Raw genomic sequence first — 16027 nt, forward strand, 5'->3', positions numbered from 1 at the left:
TTCCCCAAAAAAGGCTGCTTGGATGTAGGTATATTTTTTTTGTAGCTTTACAACCTTTGGGAGCTCATTTGCAGAGAGTCCCTTTACAAGAGAGTATGATCCCTTGGCATCCTGGTAAGTCATGGGACCACATGAAGCTGCCTTGTGATGAATTGGACCATTGTTCCATCTAACCCCAGTACTCATGGAGACTAACAGTGACTGAACATGGTATGCACCCAACGACTGTGCTTTGGACATCCCACCTTACATTGCATCAGAAAAATAAGGAGGTTGTTGGAGGTCTTACAGGACAAAAAGTTATAGACTGGGATTGCTAACCTGTTGTCCCCCAGATGTTGTTGGACTCCAGCTCCCATCAGTCTCAGCCGGCATGGTCAATGGTTGGGGTGATGGGAGTTGTAGTTGAGCAACATCAGGGGGGGTATCACAGGTTAGCCTCCTCTGATTTAGACAGACATAATGCACAATCAAATGGCCAGTGTAAGGAGAAGCAGCGAAAGAGGTCCTTGAAACCATAAGGAAATCATCATCAAATGTGGCAATCCATGTCTGAAACGACACTGAAAACACATGACAACGCCATCCGAGTTGCTGTGACTCCCACTCCTCTGTGCAGATTATGGGACAAAAGGGTGACACAGATGCTTAAAATATTACAAGCAAATACAATTTCAATAGAAGCCATTAGAGTGAAGTGTTTGTCATGCTTTGCTTTTCAAATGCAAGATTAATGGACTGGATAGCTAAGTGGGAACATAGTGTCAACAGCAAACGAGGTTGCCAATTTTTTTCTTGGCAGAGGTTCCTGTGCCTTTAACAGCAGCCTGGCTGAGCAAAATGCAAAAAAACAAAGTTTTTCCCATCATGGAAGCAGTTGCACCCCTTAAATTTGTCCCATCATGCAGCAGTTACAGTTAGAGGAGCCACTGTCCAGAAAGAAATGGGCATCCTGGAAAACACAATTGTTTTATGAAAGCAGAAGTGCTTTGAGAGCTTCCTTTGATAAACATAATATTTAAACTCATTTTGCAGTTAAGGCATGCATACCTTAGGAGTTATTCTTCATCCACTTCTGCTACAAACTGTGAATGGTGTTCTGGCGACTTGCTGTGTGTTTTGCTTAGATGAAGTTTTACTGCGTGTTTGCTCACAAATGTCCGAGAGCACAACTTACATTTGAACTTAGAGTCTGTGTCCTCTTCTCCAGCTATTGTTTCAGGAGACCTTTGAACTGAAATTCTGGAGATTTCTTGTTCTACCTTGGTTTGCTGCTCCACAGCCAGCTTGTTCATGTCTTTCATTTGGAAACCTAGATGGGATTCTAAATGGTTGATGTACGTTGACGGGGTTCTAAACTGAGATGCACAGTCACTGCAATAAAAGATGGGGTGCCCTTTATCCATGTTTTTCAGAAACTTTGTCCCTCCAGTTTTTCTGAGTTGGTACTTGACATTTGCCAACCAATGGCTGATCGTAGTCATGGACAGTCCAGTAAATTTGGAAATCTGCATGCGTTCTTGAGGACCCAAGTCTGACAATAAATATTTACCTTCGGAAGTTTGGAAAAGGCTGGAAGCAAACTGAGCTTGCAAAATGAGGAGATGTTGAGGATTCCAGTTGGACTGCCTTCCCTTTCTTTTGTGCAACGTGGACACTTCTGTTGAGACATCTTCAAAACGCCGGACATCCATTTCCAGTTTCATCGATGGTATTCTGGACGAGGCAGCAGGTTTTGGCGTCGTAGCTTTGGGGAGAACTTTGACCATGTCTGCAATGTCAGACAGGGCATGTTTCTGAGGTGGGGAAGTGCAAGATTGTGCTTGAACAGACTCTCCCTTCTTGCTTTTAGATTTGGTCAGGTCTATTGGCTGATCGCTGTTTTCGAACACATAATGCCTGGATGTAACGGTTGCAGGTTTCGTTGGCGCTGGGGTGGGAGACAGAACTGGCTTCTCCATCATGTTTAAATTAGGTTTGTGGAACATAGAGACTGCACTTGAACTGGGGCTGGTGTTGGACTGAGGTCTCAAAGGCTCGTTGGCTTTGCCCAAGTGGTTATTCAGCACAGACTGCAGAGCGCTCAGAGGGTTTAGACAAGGCAGCTCAGAGGAGTGGTTAGAAGTAGTGCACCCGTTGGTAAGAGCTGATGGTGCCGATTCCTTTGCATTTGTTTTGTCTTTCTCCTCCTCATCTTTTGCCTTGTCCTCTTCTTTCAAAGGACTTGGCTCTGGATTTTTAGGCTCTACACACACCTCAACTTGAGGGGGAGAGTGACCTTCATTTTGACAGGCAGGGGCTGCATCCACAACTTTGTTGCCCTCTTTAACATGGTCCTTTTGTGCTTCCTTTTTGGTGTCTCCTTCCTTCTTCACTTGAGTGCATTGGGTCATGTTAGCTGAGATAGGAACCAGAGGCATTACTTTCCATTTTGGAGCAATAGGCCTCAGCTTATTCGTGACTGTTGGCCTAACTTGCAGCACCTGGGACCCCACTGGTAAGGAAGGCTTTGCTCCTTCTGAAAGCTGATAAGCTGCATGGATACTAGGATACGCACTCCAGCTGGGTGCTCCGTTTTGAGCTTTATTGATGGCAGTGGTGACCGTGTTTTCCAAAGACTTCAAAATGTCTCCACCACCTTTGGAAGCATCTTCCAGGTCTTCCTCCCGAAGATACTGGTATTTTATCGTAGGGTCCAGCGGTTTCTGAAGAGTGTCTTCGTAGTCTTCATTCTTCACCGCTTTCTCGTCTTTGCTCACTTCTTCCGTTTTGTTTTGCTTCCTTTCTTTCTTCAGCTCCAAAGCAGGAGCTGCAGAATCCGTCGACGCGTTACTGGAGGGCTTCACGTGCAGACCATCGCCGCCAGCCGGCGCTTCAGAAAGCGACTGCATCTTCTCCACAGCCAGCGGATCCAAAACAAGCTGCTTTCCTTTCTTGGAGGCCGAGCTTGTGACCTTCAAGAAGTGGCCCGTCACCATCATGTGTGTGGTGAGTTGCTGCAACGTGTCGTGCGAGCTCCCGCATTCCATGCACTTGAGGATCTGTGATTTGCACGCCTCAAACTGCCACGTGTAGCTGGCTCCGTTTTGGTAGCCGTAGCGGTTGTTAGAGGACAGCTGCAGGTTTGCATTCTTCTGGGAAGAAAAGGTCTCTGCAAACGACCCCGTGGTCGAGTCTGGAGAACAAGGCCTGTTGACGTCAAACACACGTTTTTTAGCTGGAGTTACCATTTTGGAAGAAATGGTAGGCACCGGCTCCTTCAAAGGCACTTTTTGGTAGTGTTTTGTTTTTATCATGTGGACGCTTAGATCTTGAAGGGAATCGAAGGAGTCGCCGCAGAACATGCATTTTAGGACTTTCTGGGCATCTTCCTTATCCATGTCCTGAAAGGCCCTTTTGCGGGGCTTGGAGTAGCTGGCAGGCCTGTGCTTGTCTTTCTTATGGTTGTCATCTTGATAATGACCACTTTCGTTCATGTGGACAGTCAGCTCCACCAGGGTGTCATAGGCAGCACTGCACTGCCTACACCGAAACCTACTGGCGCCGGTGAATACAGTCCCGCACATTTTGCTGCTTTGCCTGTAGAGCTGGACTGAGCTGAAAAGGTTTGGTTTGGAGATAGGCCGTGCTGGTAAGCTCTGCTGCAGGCTCTTGGTCAGTGCGTCTTGGTGCCAATCAAAGTCACTTTTGCTTGCCCCGTTCCTGTTGTCGCAGCCCCTCTTATCCGAGTTGGACAGCTTGAGTCCGAGTCCTAGACCTGTCCAGTAAGAATCTGAAAGGATGTTGGCGTATACCGCTGTCATTTTATCCATGCAGCTATGTGCTTCGCTGGGAAGTTTGGGGTGGGCATTGGCTTTGGGGTCTTGTGGCTCTCTAGAACAAAGGCTTTTAATATCCGCCACCTGGTCACTCGCATCACTTAACAGGGATTCGTTTTCAACATCCTGATTAGAGATATGACTTACTGGAGAGTTCTGGTAGCTAAAGCCACCTTTTGGGTCAGGACCTGCATCATGTTCTTCATCTGTGCCAGGGTCATTGCTGCCCTGAAGACGAGCTGTCAAGTTGCTCTCGTCGTCATCCTCTTCCTCCTCTTTTACGTCTTCCTCCTCTTTCAAATCATCATCTTGGACGTAACCTGAAAAGGAACGTCGATACATGAAACATCAGCATAAGCAAGAACACTGCACAAAATCAGAACGTGGGAAGTCACCCAAAAATGTTTAATTTGGAATGGAATAATTGTATTAATTTTAATTGTATTATGATTTGGTATTGTATTAATGTGGCTCATACTGGATTATTATTAATGAAAAATTAATAAAAAATATTATAAAAAAAGAACACGGCACATTCATTTCTCTAGTTCTGGCATTTGCTTTTCCCTACTGGATTTAGGTTTAACCTTCTGCTTTATGGACTGTTAGCGCAAGGAGTGAAAAAGCTGGCAAAGCTTGTTGGTTTTTATTGGCAGATGATCATAATTCTTTGTAACTTCTAGAGATTTTGAGTTAATAATTTTCCTGTTGCAACAGTATAGCTCTAACCACCCCATAATGGAACAGTTAGAAAATTAATATGTGAGATCATTTTAAGACCCATTAAAATGATGCCCTCAAATGGATATCAACCCACTCCAGAAAATGACAACTGGCCACGGAAAAGAGGTAAAGTCTCTGGTTTTCTTGTTTCTATGGGTTATGTAAAGGTAAAACAATGTTATGCCATTTGATGATCTTAATAAAACATTTCAGGATGCTCAGAAAAAATGAAACTAATGTAATTCTGGCCCCTTACTCAGGAGGAAGTCTACCTATATTTGTAGTACTAAATGTACATAACATAGAGATATATGTGACATGCATAATCTATTAATCCTTATTAAAATATGTTGAAAACCCAAATGGGTAAACTAGAATAATATTTTCTATGCCAGTGTACAGATTTTCTTATTTTCTCTTTTTTAAAACCTTGTACCGCCAATAATCTATTTTAACATCACAGCCCATAATCCAAATAAAGGGATTCTGACATTTTTATGCAGACAGCGTAAAATTTCTGATCAATTCATAGAGATAAAAATTTACAACTCCACACCACCTGCTGAATGGAGAATAATTTTGGTTACGCAAATGGCCTTGGGTACATCCAGTTGACATGGCATTTGAATAAATGACACTGCTTGTATTATATTGAGATGGAGAAGCTTTGGAGACACATAGCGAATTTGGACAGCTCAGCCATCTATTAGACATGGACACATACTGATCTACCTTATATGATGTTAGAACTAGACTAGGTTAGTTGTCTTTAGTTCCCATTTATTTCAAAGGGAGCTAAGTTAAGTCATGGCTAAGTCAAATTTAAACACAAATCTATCTACTCTTACTAGCTTAAAATGCTCCAAGGCCATTCCTTTTCTCAATTTGGATTGAAGCTGCTTTAGGGGAAAGCACATCAAAATGCAGTATTTCATAGGACATAACAGGATAGATATGGATTGTAACAAATATTTGTGTGTACACTACCACCCAAACCAACAATGAGAGCACACTGGATGCTGTGTACACAATGGGAGTGTGTACACAGCCTATCTCGCAGTGGTGTTCTAAGGCGGGGGAGGGCAGATGTCAGGCTTGTGGGATCTACTTTTTTTTGTATTTAGAACTTAGAACTGGAGCCAGGTGTGAAAGACATACAGTAAGAGTTAAATAACATAATAGCTCTGAGCAGCTGCTGCATGAACACATAGATTAGTTTTGAGCACCAGAACCACACCAAGCTCACAGTCCTTTGACCCAAAAATCTGTTCCTGATGACCCCAAGCTTTCTTCAACAGTCTAATTTTAGGGGAGATCATTGTGTTGTTGCCATTGTTAAGACAGTTTTCAGATCTACTGAAAATCACCCCGAGATCTATCACTAGATCCTGTTCCAGCTTCTTCCGACCCCTGTTTAGAACAGTCTTAGTTTTCGGCAGAATTCCTTCCCCACCTTTGTTACAGCAGGCCCAACTTAAATGATACTTTAGTTCAGGGGTAACTATTCCAGCTGTTGTGGGTGACAACGGCCATGAGCCACAATTGCCATGTTCAGCGGTAAAGGGACTTGTGGAAGTTGCCGTATACGATCTATGGAGGGTGCCATCTTGACTACTCTTGCCTTAATGAGGCTGAAGCTGTGGCTACTACCATGATAAGGTTGCTTATGGAAATCACACTCCATGTGGTTCTTGCAGGTAGCAAGTTTCAGAACTGCACCCATAGCAAACCCGCTAACCTGTTAGCCATCAGGGGCATGTGGTTCAGAACCAGGCAAGATGGTGGCATCACATTGGCAGGAGTTTCAACTCTTCCAGTGGCCCTGTCTTCTGGATTTTGGAATTTCACTCTGAAATCTATCTTTGAGGCCATACTGATTTTACTTTTATGGGGGAAATAAAAGCCATTTCTCCCTTCAATTTGCTGTTCTCTTCCCGTCATGGTATTGCATATCCTCTTAGACGGTCTGACTGATAGAAGTAAGTTACAACCCCTCCCCCACGACACAGACAACATTTTCTACTTAATTAGGCTTTGACATGTTTACTATAACCTTTACAGAAGAAGAACTCGTGCTGAGAGGTCCTTCCCTCTTTTGAGACTGCTTGTTTGTTGGCATCGAAATTGGGAAAGCAGCGGATTGGAAAGTACCATCAAAGTTCAACCATCAGATGGTGAAGCCCATTTGAATAATGCTTAAAAATGCCAATAACCTTTAAACAGCAACAGCAACAAAAAGGAAGGGAAAAGAAAGAAAGAGAAAAGGCAAAAAGAGAAGTGTGCTATTTAATAACATGTATTTAAAAGCACTCACGTTTTCCTAAACCAATCATTTGTTTTGGGCATTTTCTTTAAGACAGCCAAAGCCCTTTAAAATGCAGATACTCAGGGTGCCTTAATGAATGCGCGTCGCATCCTCCCTGCGATTTCCATAAGAAGGTTTCACCATATGTAAATCTTCATATAAATTGAAACGCAGGAGATTAATTCATCAAAACGCTTGATTAGCAGGAGAGATTCTGGTAGAGCAACATACATATTTTTTATTTTTTATTATTATTATTTTAAAAATCTACATATGTCAGCCACATGGTGGCAACCCTAAGTAACAAATTAAGGCCATTATACGCAATCAGTTTATTGCCCCAAAATGTCTTGATCAGGCAAGGGCAATCTGGGTGTAGAAATAAGATTCCAGATGTGTTTCGTTCCTCTGGATGGGCTAAAAGGCACTGTGCCCAGTGCGGCAGATGCAAGATGCAAATTAGAAACCACCAATAAACTGACAAACCCCTAACGAAATAAGGGCAGCCTGGGCAGGGAGACAGCAAGATACTCTTTACAAAATTTTTTAAAAAAACTAAGAGTTCTAGGCTGGATTAAAAGTTTGGAGAAATCTAAGCAGCATGGACATCAAAAGTTCTCAAATAATGGTGGGACACTAGCAAGGAAGGAGACAGTCTACCCTCCAGGGAGTCCCAGATATCAAGCACCACTACAGAAAAGTCCTTCTTATGCATTACTCCCAGCCGTGGCTCTGAAGGTGATGCCACGCACAGGAAGGTTTCATCTTAGAGTGCTGCCAGACCCATGCATTCATTTAGGACTCCTGCCATTTAGGACTTTGAAGGTAATGGCCAGCTGTTTGAATTTCGTTCAGACCAGCAACCCTAACGTAGCTAATATCGCAAGGGATCATTTGACACCAAGGTTTTAACAGCAACATTCCTCATTCATTGAAATTTACGAACAGTCTTCAAGGGCAGCCTGGTGTGGAATGTGCTACAGTAATCCAGTTTAGCTGCAACGAATGCATGCGTGGCCATGGCCAGGTCTCATGTACTTGGATTGCATCTGGGCTGGGCTACTGTGATGGTGCTACTCTTCCTAGTTCTACAGAACCTCCCTTCCTGGAGCCATGCAATGTGTTCAGTGTCCCACAGTTCATGCTGTTCTTTCACCCTCGGGTCTTTGTACCACATCTGCGCCACTGGTCCTGACTAAACAGCTCGTAGGATCAAGCGGTTAATCAGTCTAAATCATAGTACTTCAGCTGAATTAGTTTACAGTTTGAGCATATAACGTTTCATTTCTGCATTTTAATGAGCAGGGCCTAATTTTTCTTCTTTGTTTTTGAAACATACACTTTTTCTGTTAGGTTAAAAAGAAAAAGAAAACACTGGCAACTGCTATTTTCAGTCATATAGACTCTCTTTTTCCACATATAGCAAGATTTCTTAAAATATATGCATACATGGCTCTTTCCAAGTCTGGAAAATTTCGTTTTGGCCAAGAAATGGGACAGTGAATCATTGTCCTCCAAAATAACGCCACTAATCCATACAAAGCCCATGTGCCATCTGCATTTTTTCATTCATATATCCCAATTCCTCTTAAAATAACATTGCAACGAAAGCAATCTCACAGCGCTTGGAGGTGATCTTGTTTCCTTTGCTTCTGGAAGGAATATCTTTTTGTTGTTGTTTTTTTTCTCCCTCTTTTTGGCATGAGACTGTTTTCTTTCTTTAAAATATTTCATGCAGATAATGGATAATGACCACTTCTCTTGAAAACGTCTAACTACATTAGCTATCCAAACGCAAATCCCAACCTGGTTCATTGTTGTAGTTCATGGTTGCAGATCCATCATGTTCGTTTGCTTTTTTGGAAGAGGAGTAAAGATAAACTACCTCTGGTGGAAAGCCCAATTTTAACTCTTCCGTGGCTGCAATCCTGTTCACATTAACCTGGGAGTAAGAAACCATTCAGCAGCAAAACATCCCCACTTCTATTCCAATGTGGTGTGTGTAAAATGGGATTTGGGGTAGGGTGGGGGCATTGCAGAAGTGTCTAAATTTTCCCATGTGTAGAGGGAAGTTTTTCCCTCCCTGTCTCATTACACTGTGCACTATGGTCATTCAATGATGCTCAATATCAGGGAATTAAGGACATATCAATGGAAGGAATTTTTCATGCAGTTCAGTAGCAGTCATGGAGCAGAGGTTCTTTTTTGGGGGGGCGGGCATTGCTTACATGGCTTCCCAAGTTCACTGCTGGTAACAGAGTGGGGGACAGGCGAGGTGGCAGGGCAGCATGAGCCCCTGCCCCACAACCTCAGCCCCCTTGCCCCTCCTGCTCGCAGTTCCCAGTAATCTCTGCTTTAGGAAGCCAGATAAGCAATGGAGCCTTACTGTGCTGGCTGCTACCAGCACTGTTAAAGTGTGGAACTCACTCCCACAAGACGTGATGATGGCCACCAATTCAGACAGCCATAAAGAGGGATCAGGCCAATTTAGGGAGGATAAGACCATCCAAGCAGAGACATCACCTTGCCAACAAAGGTCCATATACTTAAAGGCATGGTTTTCCCAGTAGTGATGTATGGAAGTGAGAGCTGGACCGTAAAGAAGGCTGATCGCCAAAGAATTGATGCTTTTGAATTCTGGTGCTGGAGGAGACTCTTGAGAGTCCCATGGACTGCAAGAAGATCAAACCTCTCCATTCTTAAGGAAATCAGCCCTGTGTGCTCACTGGAAGGACAGATTGTGAAGCTGAGGCTCCAATACTTTGGCCACCTCATGAGAAGAGAAGACTCCCTGGAAAAGACCCTGATGTTATGAAAGATTGAGGGCACAAGGAGAAGGGGACAACAGAGGACAAGATGGCTGGACAGTGTTCTCGAAGATACAAACATGAGTTTGACCAAACTGTGGGAGGCAGTGAAAGACAGGAGGGCCTGGCGTGCTCTGGTCCATGGGGTCACGAAGAGTCAGACATGACTAAACGACTAAACAACAAAGACATCCATGGTCCCTAGTTTAGGCTATATACTACCTCCCTGAGTACCAGTCACTAGGAAGAACAGCAAGAGAGGACCATTGTGCTCATGCCCCAATTGTAGACTTTCCCAGTAGCCTCTGTTTGGGCATGATGGGAAAGAATATTCCGGACTATAGGGGCCCCTGGTCTGATCTGGCAAGGCTCTTCATGTGTTCTCATGAAAACAGCATTGGCGCTCATGAGGCTGCGGTGTAACCACAGTTAGAAATTGTTTTGTGGCATGTAAACTGCTTCATGAATATCTGTGTTGAAAAAATGGTCCAGAAATGTTGCCAATGAATAACAAAAAAATAAGGTGTGAAATTCACCCTTAGGAAGCTCTAAAAATGGTCGGGAGCCAGAGTATTTCAGCAGTCGCCTCCTTCCATATAACCCGACTTGGAAAATAACATTATTTTTCTTGTATGGTGTAGTGATTAGAGTGTCAGACTAAGGCCACATTCACACCATGCATGCCACATTAAACAGTCATGGCTTTCCCCAAAGAATTCTGGGAGTGGTTTAACAACCAATCCCTCTTCATGGGAGAACTCTGGGGATTGTAGTTCTTTTAGGTGTCTCCTAACAGCTCTCGGCTCCCTTAGCAAACTACAGCTCCCAGAATTCTTTGGGGGAAGCCATGACAGTTTCAGGAGGTATCATAGTCCTTTAAACATATGGTGTGAAAGTGACCCTGAACTCAGGGAAACCAACACTGTATTGAGCCATGAAGCTCACTGGGTGTCCTTGGGCCAAGTCACTGTCTAGCAGGCTAATCTACCTCCCAGGGTTGTTGTAAGGATAAAGTTGCAGAACACTTACTAGATGAATAGTGGCTGAGGGAAATAAAACGCATAGGAGCCATTCTATCTGCCCTTTCGACAATGGAGGTGTAGCAGATAGGTACAATTGTTCTGGCTGTGGTGGTCAAAATGTGGAACGACTTCATTGCAAAGGCATTTCTGGCTCCTTTTATTGCCTGCGTTTAGGTTGGCTTTGAAAACAGATTTCTTACAGCGGATGTTTTAAAGATTTGGCTCTTACGCTGCAATCCCAGACGTGTCTATTTTAAGTCCCATTATATTCAATAAGGCTTACCCCCAGGTAAGTGGTTATATAGAACTGTGCTGTGTGTCTATTTTATAGATGACTGCTACTTTCTGTCATTTTTTGGTTGGTGAGGCAAGGCAGACACACTTGTTAACAGTTGCTAAAGTCAAGATACTTATCAGAGCTCCTGTGGCCCATTAAGTACGCCTGCCATTTGCATTATAAAGCTGGGGAAAGCTGGGCTCACCCCGTGAAGTTGGGGAAAGGAGGACTGCAATCTCATTTCGATTAATTAAAAAGCTTTTTAACACACTGATTAATCAGACAGCATGATTTAGGATTGTTGTTGTTGTTTTTAAAAAAGAATGCTAAGTATTTTTAAATATAGGTACTTATAAAAATTGCTGCCTTCAGGCACCATTTTGAAAGAAGCATCGCTTTCCCTCTGACACATAATAATAATAATAATAATAATAATAATAATAATAATAATTTATTATTTATACCCCGCCCATCTGGCTGGGCTTCCCCAGCCACTCTGGACTGCTTCCAAAAAAATATTAAAATACTATAATACATCAAATGGAAAGAATACACAGAATACACAGAATGGAAAGCCTCCTCTAAACTGGTTCCTGATAAGAGTCACACATGCACCATCTAAAACAGTGGTTGAGGACCTGGGACTCTCCAGATGTTGCTCATAGTCTCTGGCCATTGGCCATGATGACTGGGATTGATGGAATCCAACAAGATCTGAAAAGACATAGGGTTCCCAGGTGGGAGATGCAAGAGTCTACCTTTCTGTACGTGGATGACAGGATATATATGATATAAATATGGTAAAGGGCCTAACAAGTATTTCTCTCTTTCTCTTCTCTTGCTTTTTATTTCTGTGTTTTTTAAAAAATATTCTTTTTCTGTAGACTAGTTTGATTCTTATTTTATTTTACTTTAGATGATAGATAGATAGATAGATAGATATAGATAGATATAGATAGATAGATAGTTTGTTCTCTAACTCTGATTTTTTAAATTAAAGAACCCCATGAATATTACTTTTCTTTCAAACTGTTTGATCATTATTTATTATTTTATCATTTTAAACACCATACTTCAGCCTAGGATCACAAGGCGGTTTGCAGTGTAAAAACACACACAAATACTGCACACATCGTAGTAACAAATGAAAACAACAACTCTCCCCATTCACAGTTTCTATGGCCATAGATTGCATAATTAGCCAAAGGCCTCCGAGAAGAGGAACGTTTGGCTAAAGATAGGTAATGAAGGTGCCAGGCAAGCCTCCCTAGGGAGAGCATTCCACAAGCAGGGAGCCACCACAGAAAATGCCGTTCCTGTGTTGCCACCCTCTGGAGCTCTTGTGGGGGAGGTACATGAGAAAGGGTCTCAGATGATATCTGGGTCAGTTCAGATGGGGAGAGGTGGTCCTTGAAGTATTGTGGTCCTATGCCATTTAAGGCTTTATAGGTCAAAACCAGCACTTTGAATTAGGCCCAGAACCTCATTAACAGCCAGTGCAGTTGGGCCAGGATTGGTGTTACATGCTTAAACCGTCTTGCCCCAATGACTATCCTGGCCACTGAATTCTGCATCAGCTGAAGCTTCTGAACTGTCCTCAGGGGCAGCCCCCTGTACAATGTGCTGCAGTAATCTAAGCTAGAGAGGTTACCAGAGCATAGACATCAGAAATTAGGCTATCCCTGTCCAGACAGAGCCACAGCTGGGTGACCAGCCAAAGCTGATGGAAGACATCACTGAGCCTCAAGCAAAAGCAATGCATCCAATTTAATGAATTAAGACTTACTTGATCAACTGATTAAGGTTATTATAACGGGGTGAAAACGGAAACCCCTTAAACAAAACAACTCCTATCCATTCCCATGTCCAGGTATGTTTGTATACACTCCTAAGCTATTCATTTCCAAAACTAACTCTCATACACACTTACTGGGAAAGTAAGCTCCACTGAATTCAATGGACTTACTTCTGAGCAGGCATGTATGCAGCTGCATTTCTGCATTTCCAACCTTCGTTAACTTTTCCTTCCCTTTATTGTCTTCCTCCACGGTCAGTGTTTAAACTGTAAGCTCTTCAGGGGCAGGGATTTTTTTGCTGCTGTTGCTGTTGTCCATGAAGTGCCCAGTACACTGATGCTGCAATATCAATAAATCCTAAGAGCGGCTATTGATGTGCAAGCGCCACAGTTATACTCTAGTCTGTTTTGAACCTGGTTGCATGAAAAGGTAAGGGTATGTAGTGACCTTGACTGATGCCTCTGCCTTTTTCCCTTCCTGTTGTGGCAACTCACACCTTCCTGCTCCCCGGGTTGTGCCATGCAAAACATTCTTGAATCTGTTCACGCTCCACAGACAACTTATTATCCACAAGGGGGAGCCTCCAGGCAGAAGGAGAGAGAGAGAGAGAGAGAGCCACAACCGGGAGGCTATTCTTAATTATTATGTCCACAGAAAAACACGACAGCTGCCTGCCAGAGTCAAAGCTACAACACGGGAAAGCGGAAAGCCAGCTCATACTGAACCAGACCATTGGTCCATCTAGTTCAGTATCCTCTGCAATGACGGCTCTCCAGGACTTTGAAAAAAATCTCTCCCAGTCCTACCTGGGGACTGAACCGGCGACCTTCTGCATCCAAGGCAGATGTTCTGCTACTGGGCTACAGCCCTTCCTCAAAGACTTGACCAACAATAGGGTTTGTCAATGGGAATTTTGGCAATGCTGTTCTTGAGCTGAGCCACAATTTTGTAAACCACAGATCACTCAGATCTTCGCATGAGTAATATCTACACCTGTATTTATTTGGGGCATGCAACAGACCAGCTATCCTCTTTTTTTTTAAAGGCATATAAATCCAAGAGTAATTTTGGGTGTTTTTTTTTCTTTAAGTGAAATTGCTTGCATGAGCAAGCTTCAGGAAGAGATACTTTCAGAAAAGCCAACGCCGTAACTAACCATAACTGCTCCAGTCGCAAAGCGTATATTGTGCCCCCTCCTGTGTTGCTCTCTACTGCTATCGATATCAATTTACATTAGAACAATAGATTTAGAATGGAATAAGAATAGTTACCATCAGTGGCAGCTGATAACATTTTGACCGGGTAGGGCCGCAATTTTTAACCTTGCTGTTTTCATCACAATCTAAGGCTTGTACTTATTTTGGAAAGTGTGCCACTGCTCATGTGCAGAGTGTCACTGTCTACTCATTAAAAAACAAGAAGCAGCAATTATTTTCTGCATATCTGCAGACTGGGGAATAGTTTCCAAGTGAGAGAGTCCAAGTAGGATTTTCAGACGAGAATGACTCCATACCTCTTATTTAGAAATTAAGGCAAACCACATGACATACGTTTTAGTATCCATGTGTTGGTGACACTTACAAATGCACTGTCAAAAAATAAACACACACACAACAACAACTTTCAAAACGTGAGAAGCACTTGCTTCCAGTTGCATGCAGTTCTCTTACACACAGAAAAACCAGTTTAACTTTTCATTGCCCCCAAAAAACCCTCCCCCACTCTAAACTAAAAGAACAATGTATTCCAACCAATAAGACTTTTTCCCCTTTTCATTTGATCCAGGGCACAGCAGAACATATTGGCAATGCAGAGCTCGATCCTAAAAATGTGAAGTGGTAATTTCTGCTCATGTGCAGAATATATCATACCAGAGTAAACATAACCAGCCTCTTACATCTGAGATTAAGGAGAATCTCTTCCAAGTTTTGGAAAGGACGAGGAATCTGTTAGTGACATCCAGACAGGCACAGAGCCCAAACATTTAATTTTAGAAATTAAAAAAAAAAAAAACCTCCAGAAAAAGCAAGCAAGCAAGAATAGCAACTTCATTTTCCTCCTTCATTCACAATTTTCTGAACTAATGACAGGGGGCAGGGCAGGGGGGCTTCTTCAAAGCCACACACCTTTTCTGCAGTGCTTTGTGAAATGCACTCCCCAGGGAGTCTCATTACATATTTTTAGGTGCCAGGTGAAAACATTCGTCTTCAAGCCAGGCCTTTGGCTGTGAAACCATCTATGGGCTTTTAAATGTGGGTGTGTGGCTGTTGGGTGGGGGGCAGTTATGGTGTGTGTGTGTGTGTGTGTGTGTGTGTGTGTGTGTATCATAGCTGTCAACTTACAGATTTGAAAATAAGGGACCAGCAGCCTCAAAAATAAGGGATCAGCAGCCAAAATAAGGGATCAACAATTACTTTGATAAAATACATATTTTGTTGCGTGCAAATGGCTTTAGATACCTATTAGGTCCATAAATTACCATATAGCATATATTCAACACAAAAAAACCCAGCAACAATTTGTTGTTGACAAAGGACAGCTGGACATAGAAAGGGCCCCATTACCTTCAGTAGCTTATTTAAGGGACATCATCAATAAGGGACAGCAGCGGGACATGGCGCTGGGATAAGGGACTGTCCCACCAAATAAGGGACGCTTGACAGCTATGGTGTGTATGCGTTTTGTGTTTTTTTAAACTGCCCTGTTTTCTTTGAACGAGGTATGTAAATTTAATAAGTGATAAAACAACAACCATAAAAGCCAGGTAGCCTCTTCGGCTAGCTAGTCTTAAGGTTTCACAAATATGCAGCAAATTGTTAGAGCAATTGGGCTGGAAAGAATGGAAGCATCCTTTCTACCTAGGCGTCTAGTGGGAGGGTCACTAGTGGGAACAACCCGAAATGGGGTGTTCTGAGGGTCGGAAGGGCCTGAAATGTCCCAGGATCCTGAGCCAGTTTTGCTGTCAGTGAGCAATGGCCTCCTGTGGCCCATGCAGTGATCTTTCTGCCCTCCACCTAACCAATCAGAGAGAGAAATTTTCTGCCCCAGCTGCTACCAAACAGCAATGTCCACCTTGACTTAGGGCCTCTCTCTCTGTGTGTTTAGGGATCATTTATTGCATGGGTAGGCAAACTAAGGCCCAGGGGCCTGATCCAGCCCAATCGCCTTCTAAATCTGGCCCACGGATGGTCTGGGAATCAGCATGTTTTTACATGAGTAGAATGTGTCATTTTATTTAAAATGGATCTCTGGGTTATTTGTGGGGCATAGGAATTCGTT

General features: G+C 43.1%; 1 protein-coding gene across 3 annotated transcripts in view; it reads right to left on the reverse strand.

The window, feature by feature from the left end:
* TSHZ2 (teashirt zinc finger homeobox 2) overlaps positions 1-16027 on the reverse strand; it is a 333627-nt gene that overhangs the window by 115115 nt on the left and 202485 nt on the right. For all 3 annotated transcript variants that reach the window (XM_081011077.1, XM_081011075.1, XM_081011076.1), the window contains one exon: positions 1051-4138. In XM_081011077.1, the coding sequence (XP_080867203.1) occupies positions 1059-4138 (3080 nt within the window). In that variant the 3' untranslated portion in view covers positions 1051-1058. The remainder of the gene's footprint in view (positions 1-1050; positions 4139-16027) is intronic.

The sequence above is a fragment of the Podarcis pityusensis genome, assembly GCF_964106645.2.
Source record: "Podarcis pityusensis genome assembly, chromosome: 6".
Classification (NCBI taxonomy): domain Eukaryota; kingdom Metazoa; phylum Chordata; class Lepidosauria; order Squamata; family Lacertidae; genus Podarcis; species Podarcis pityusensis.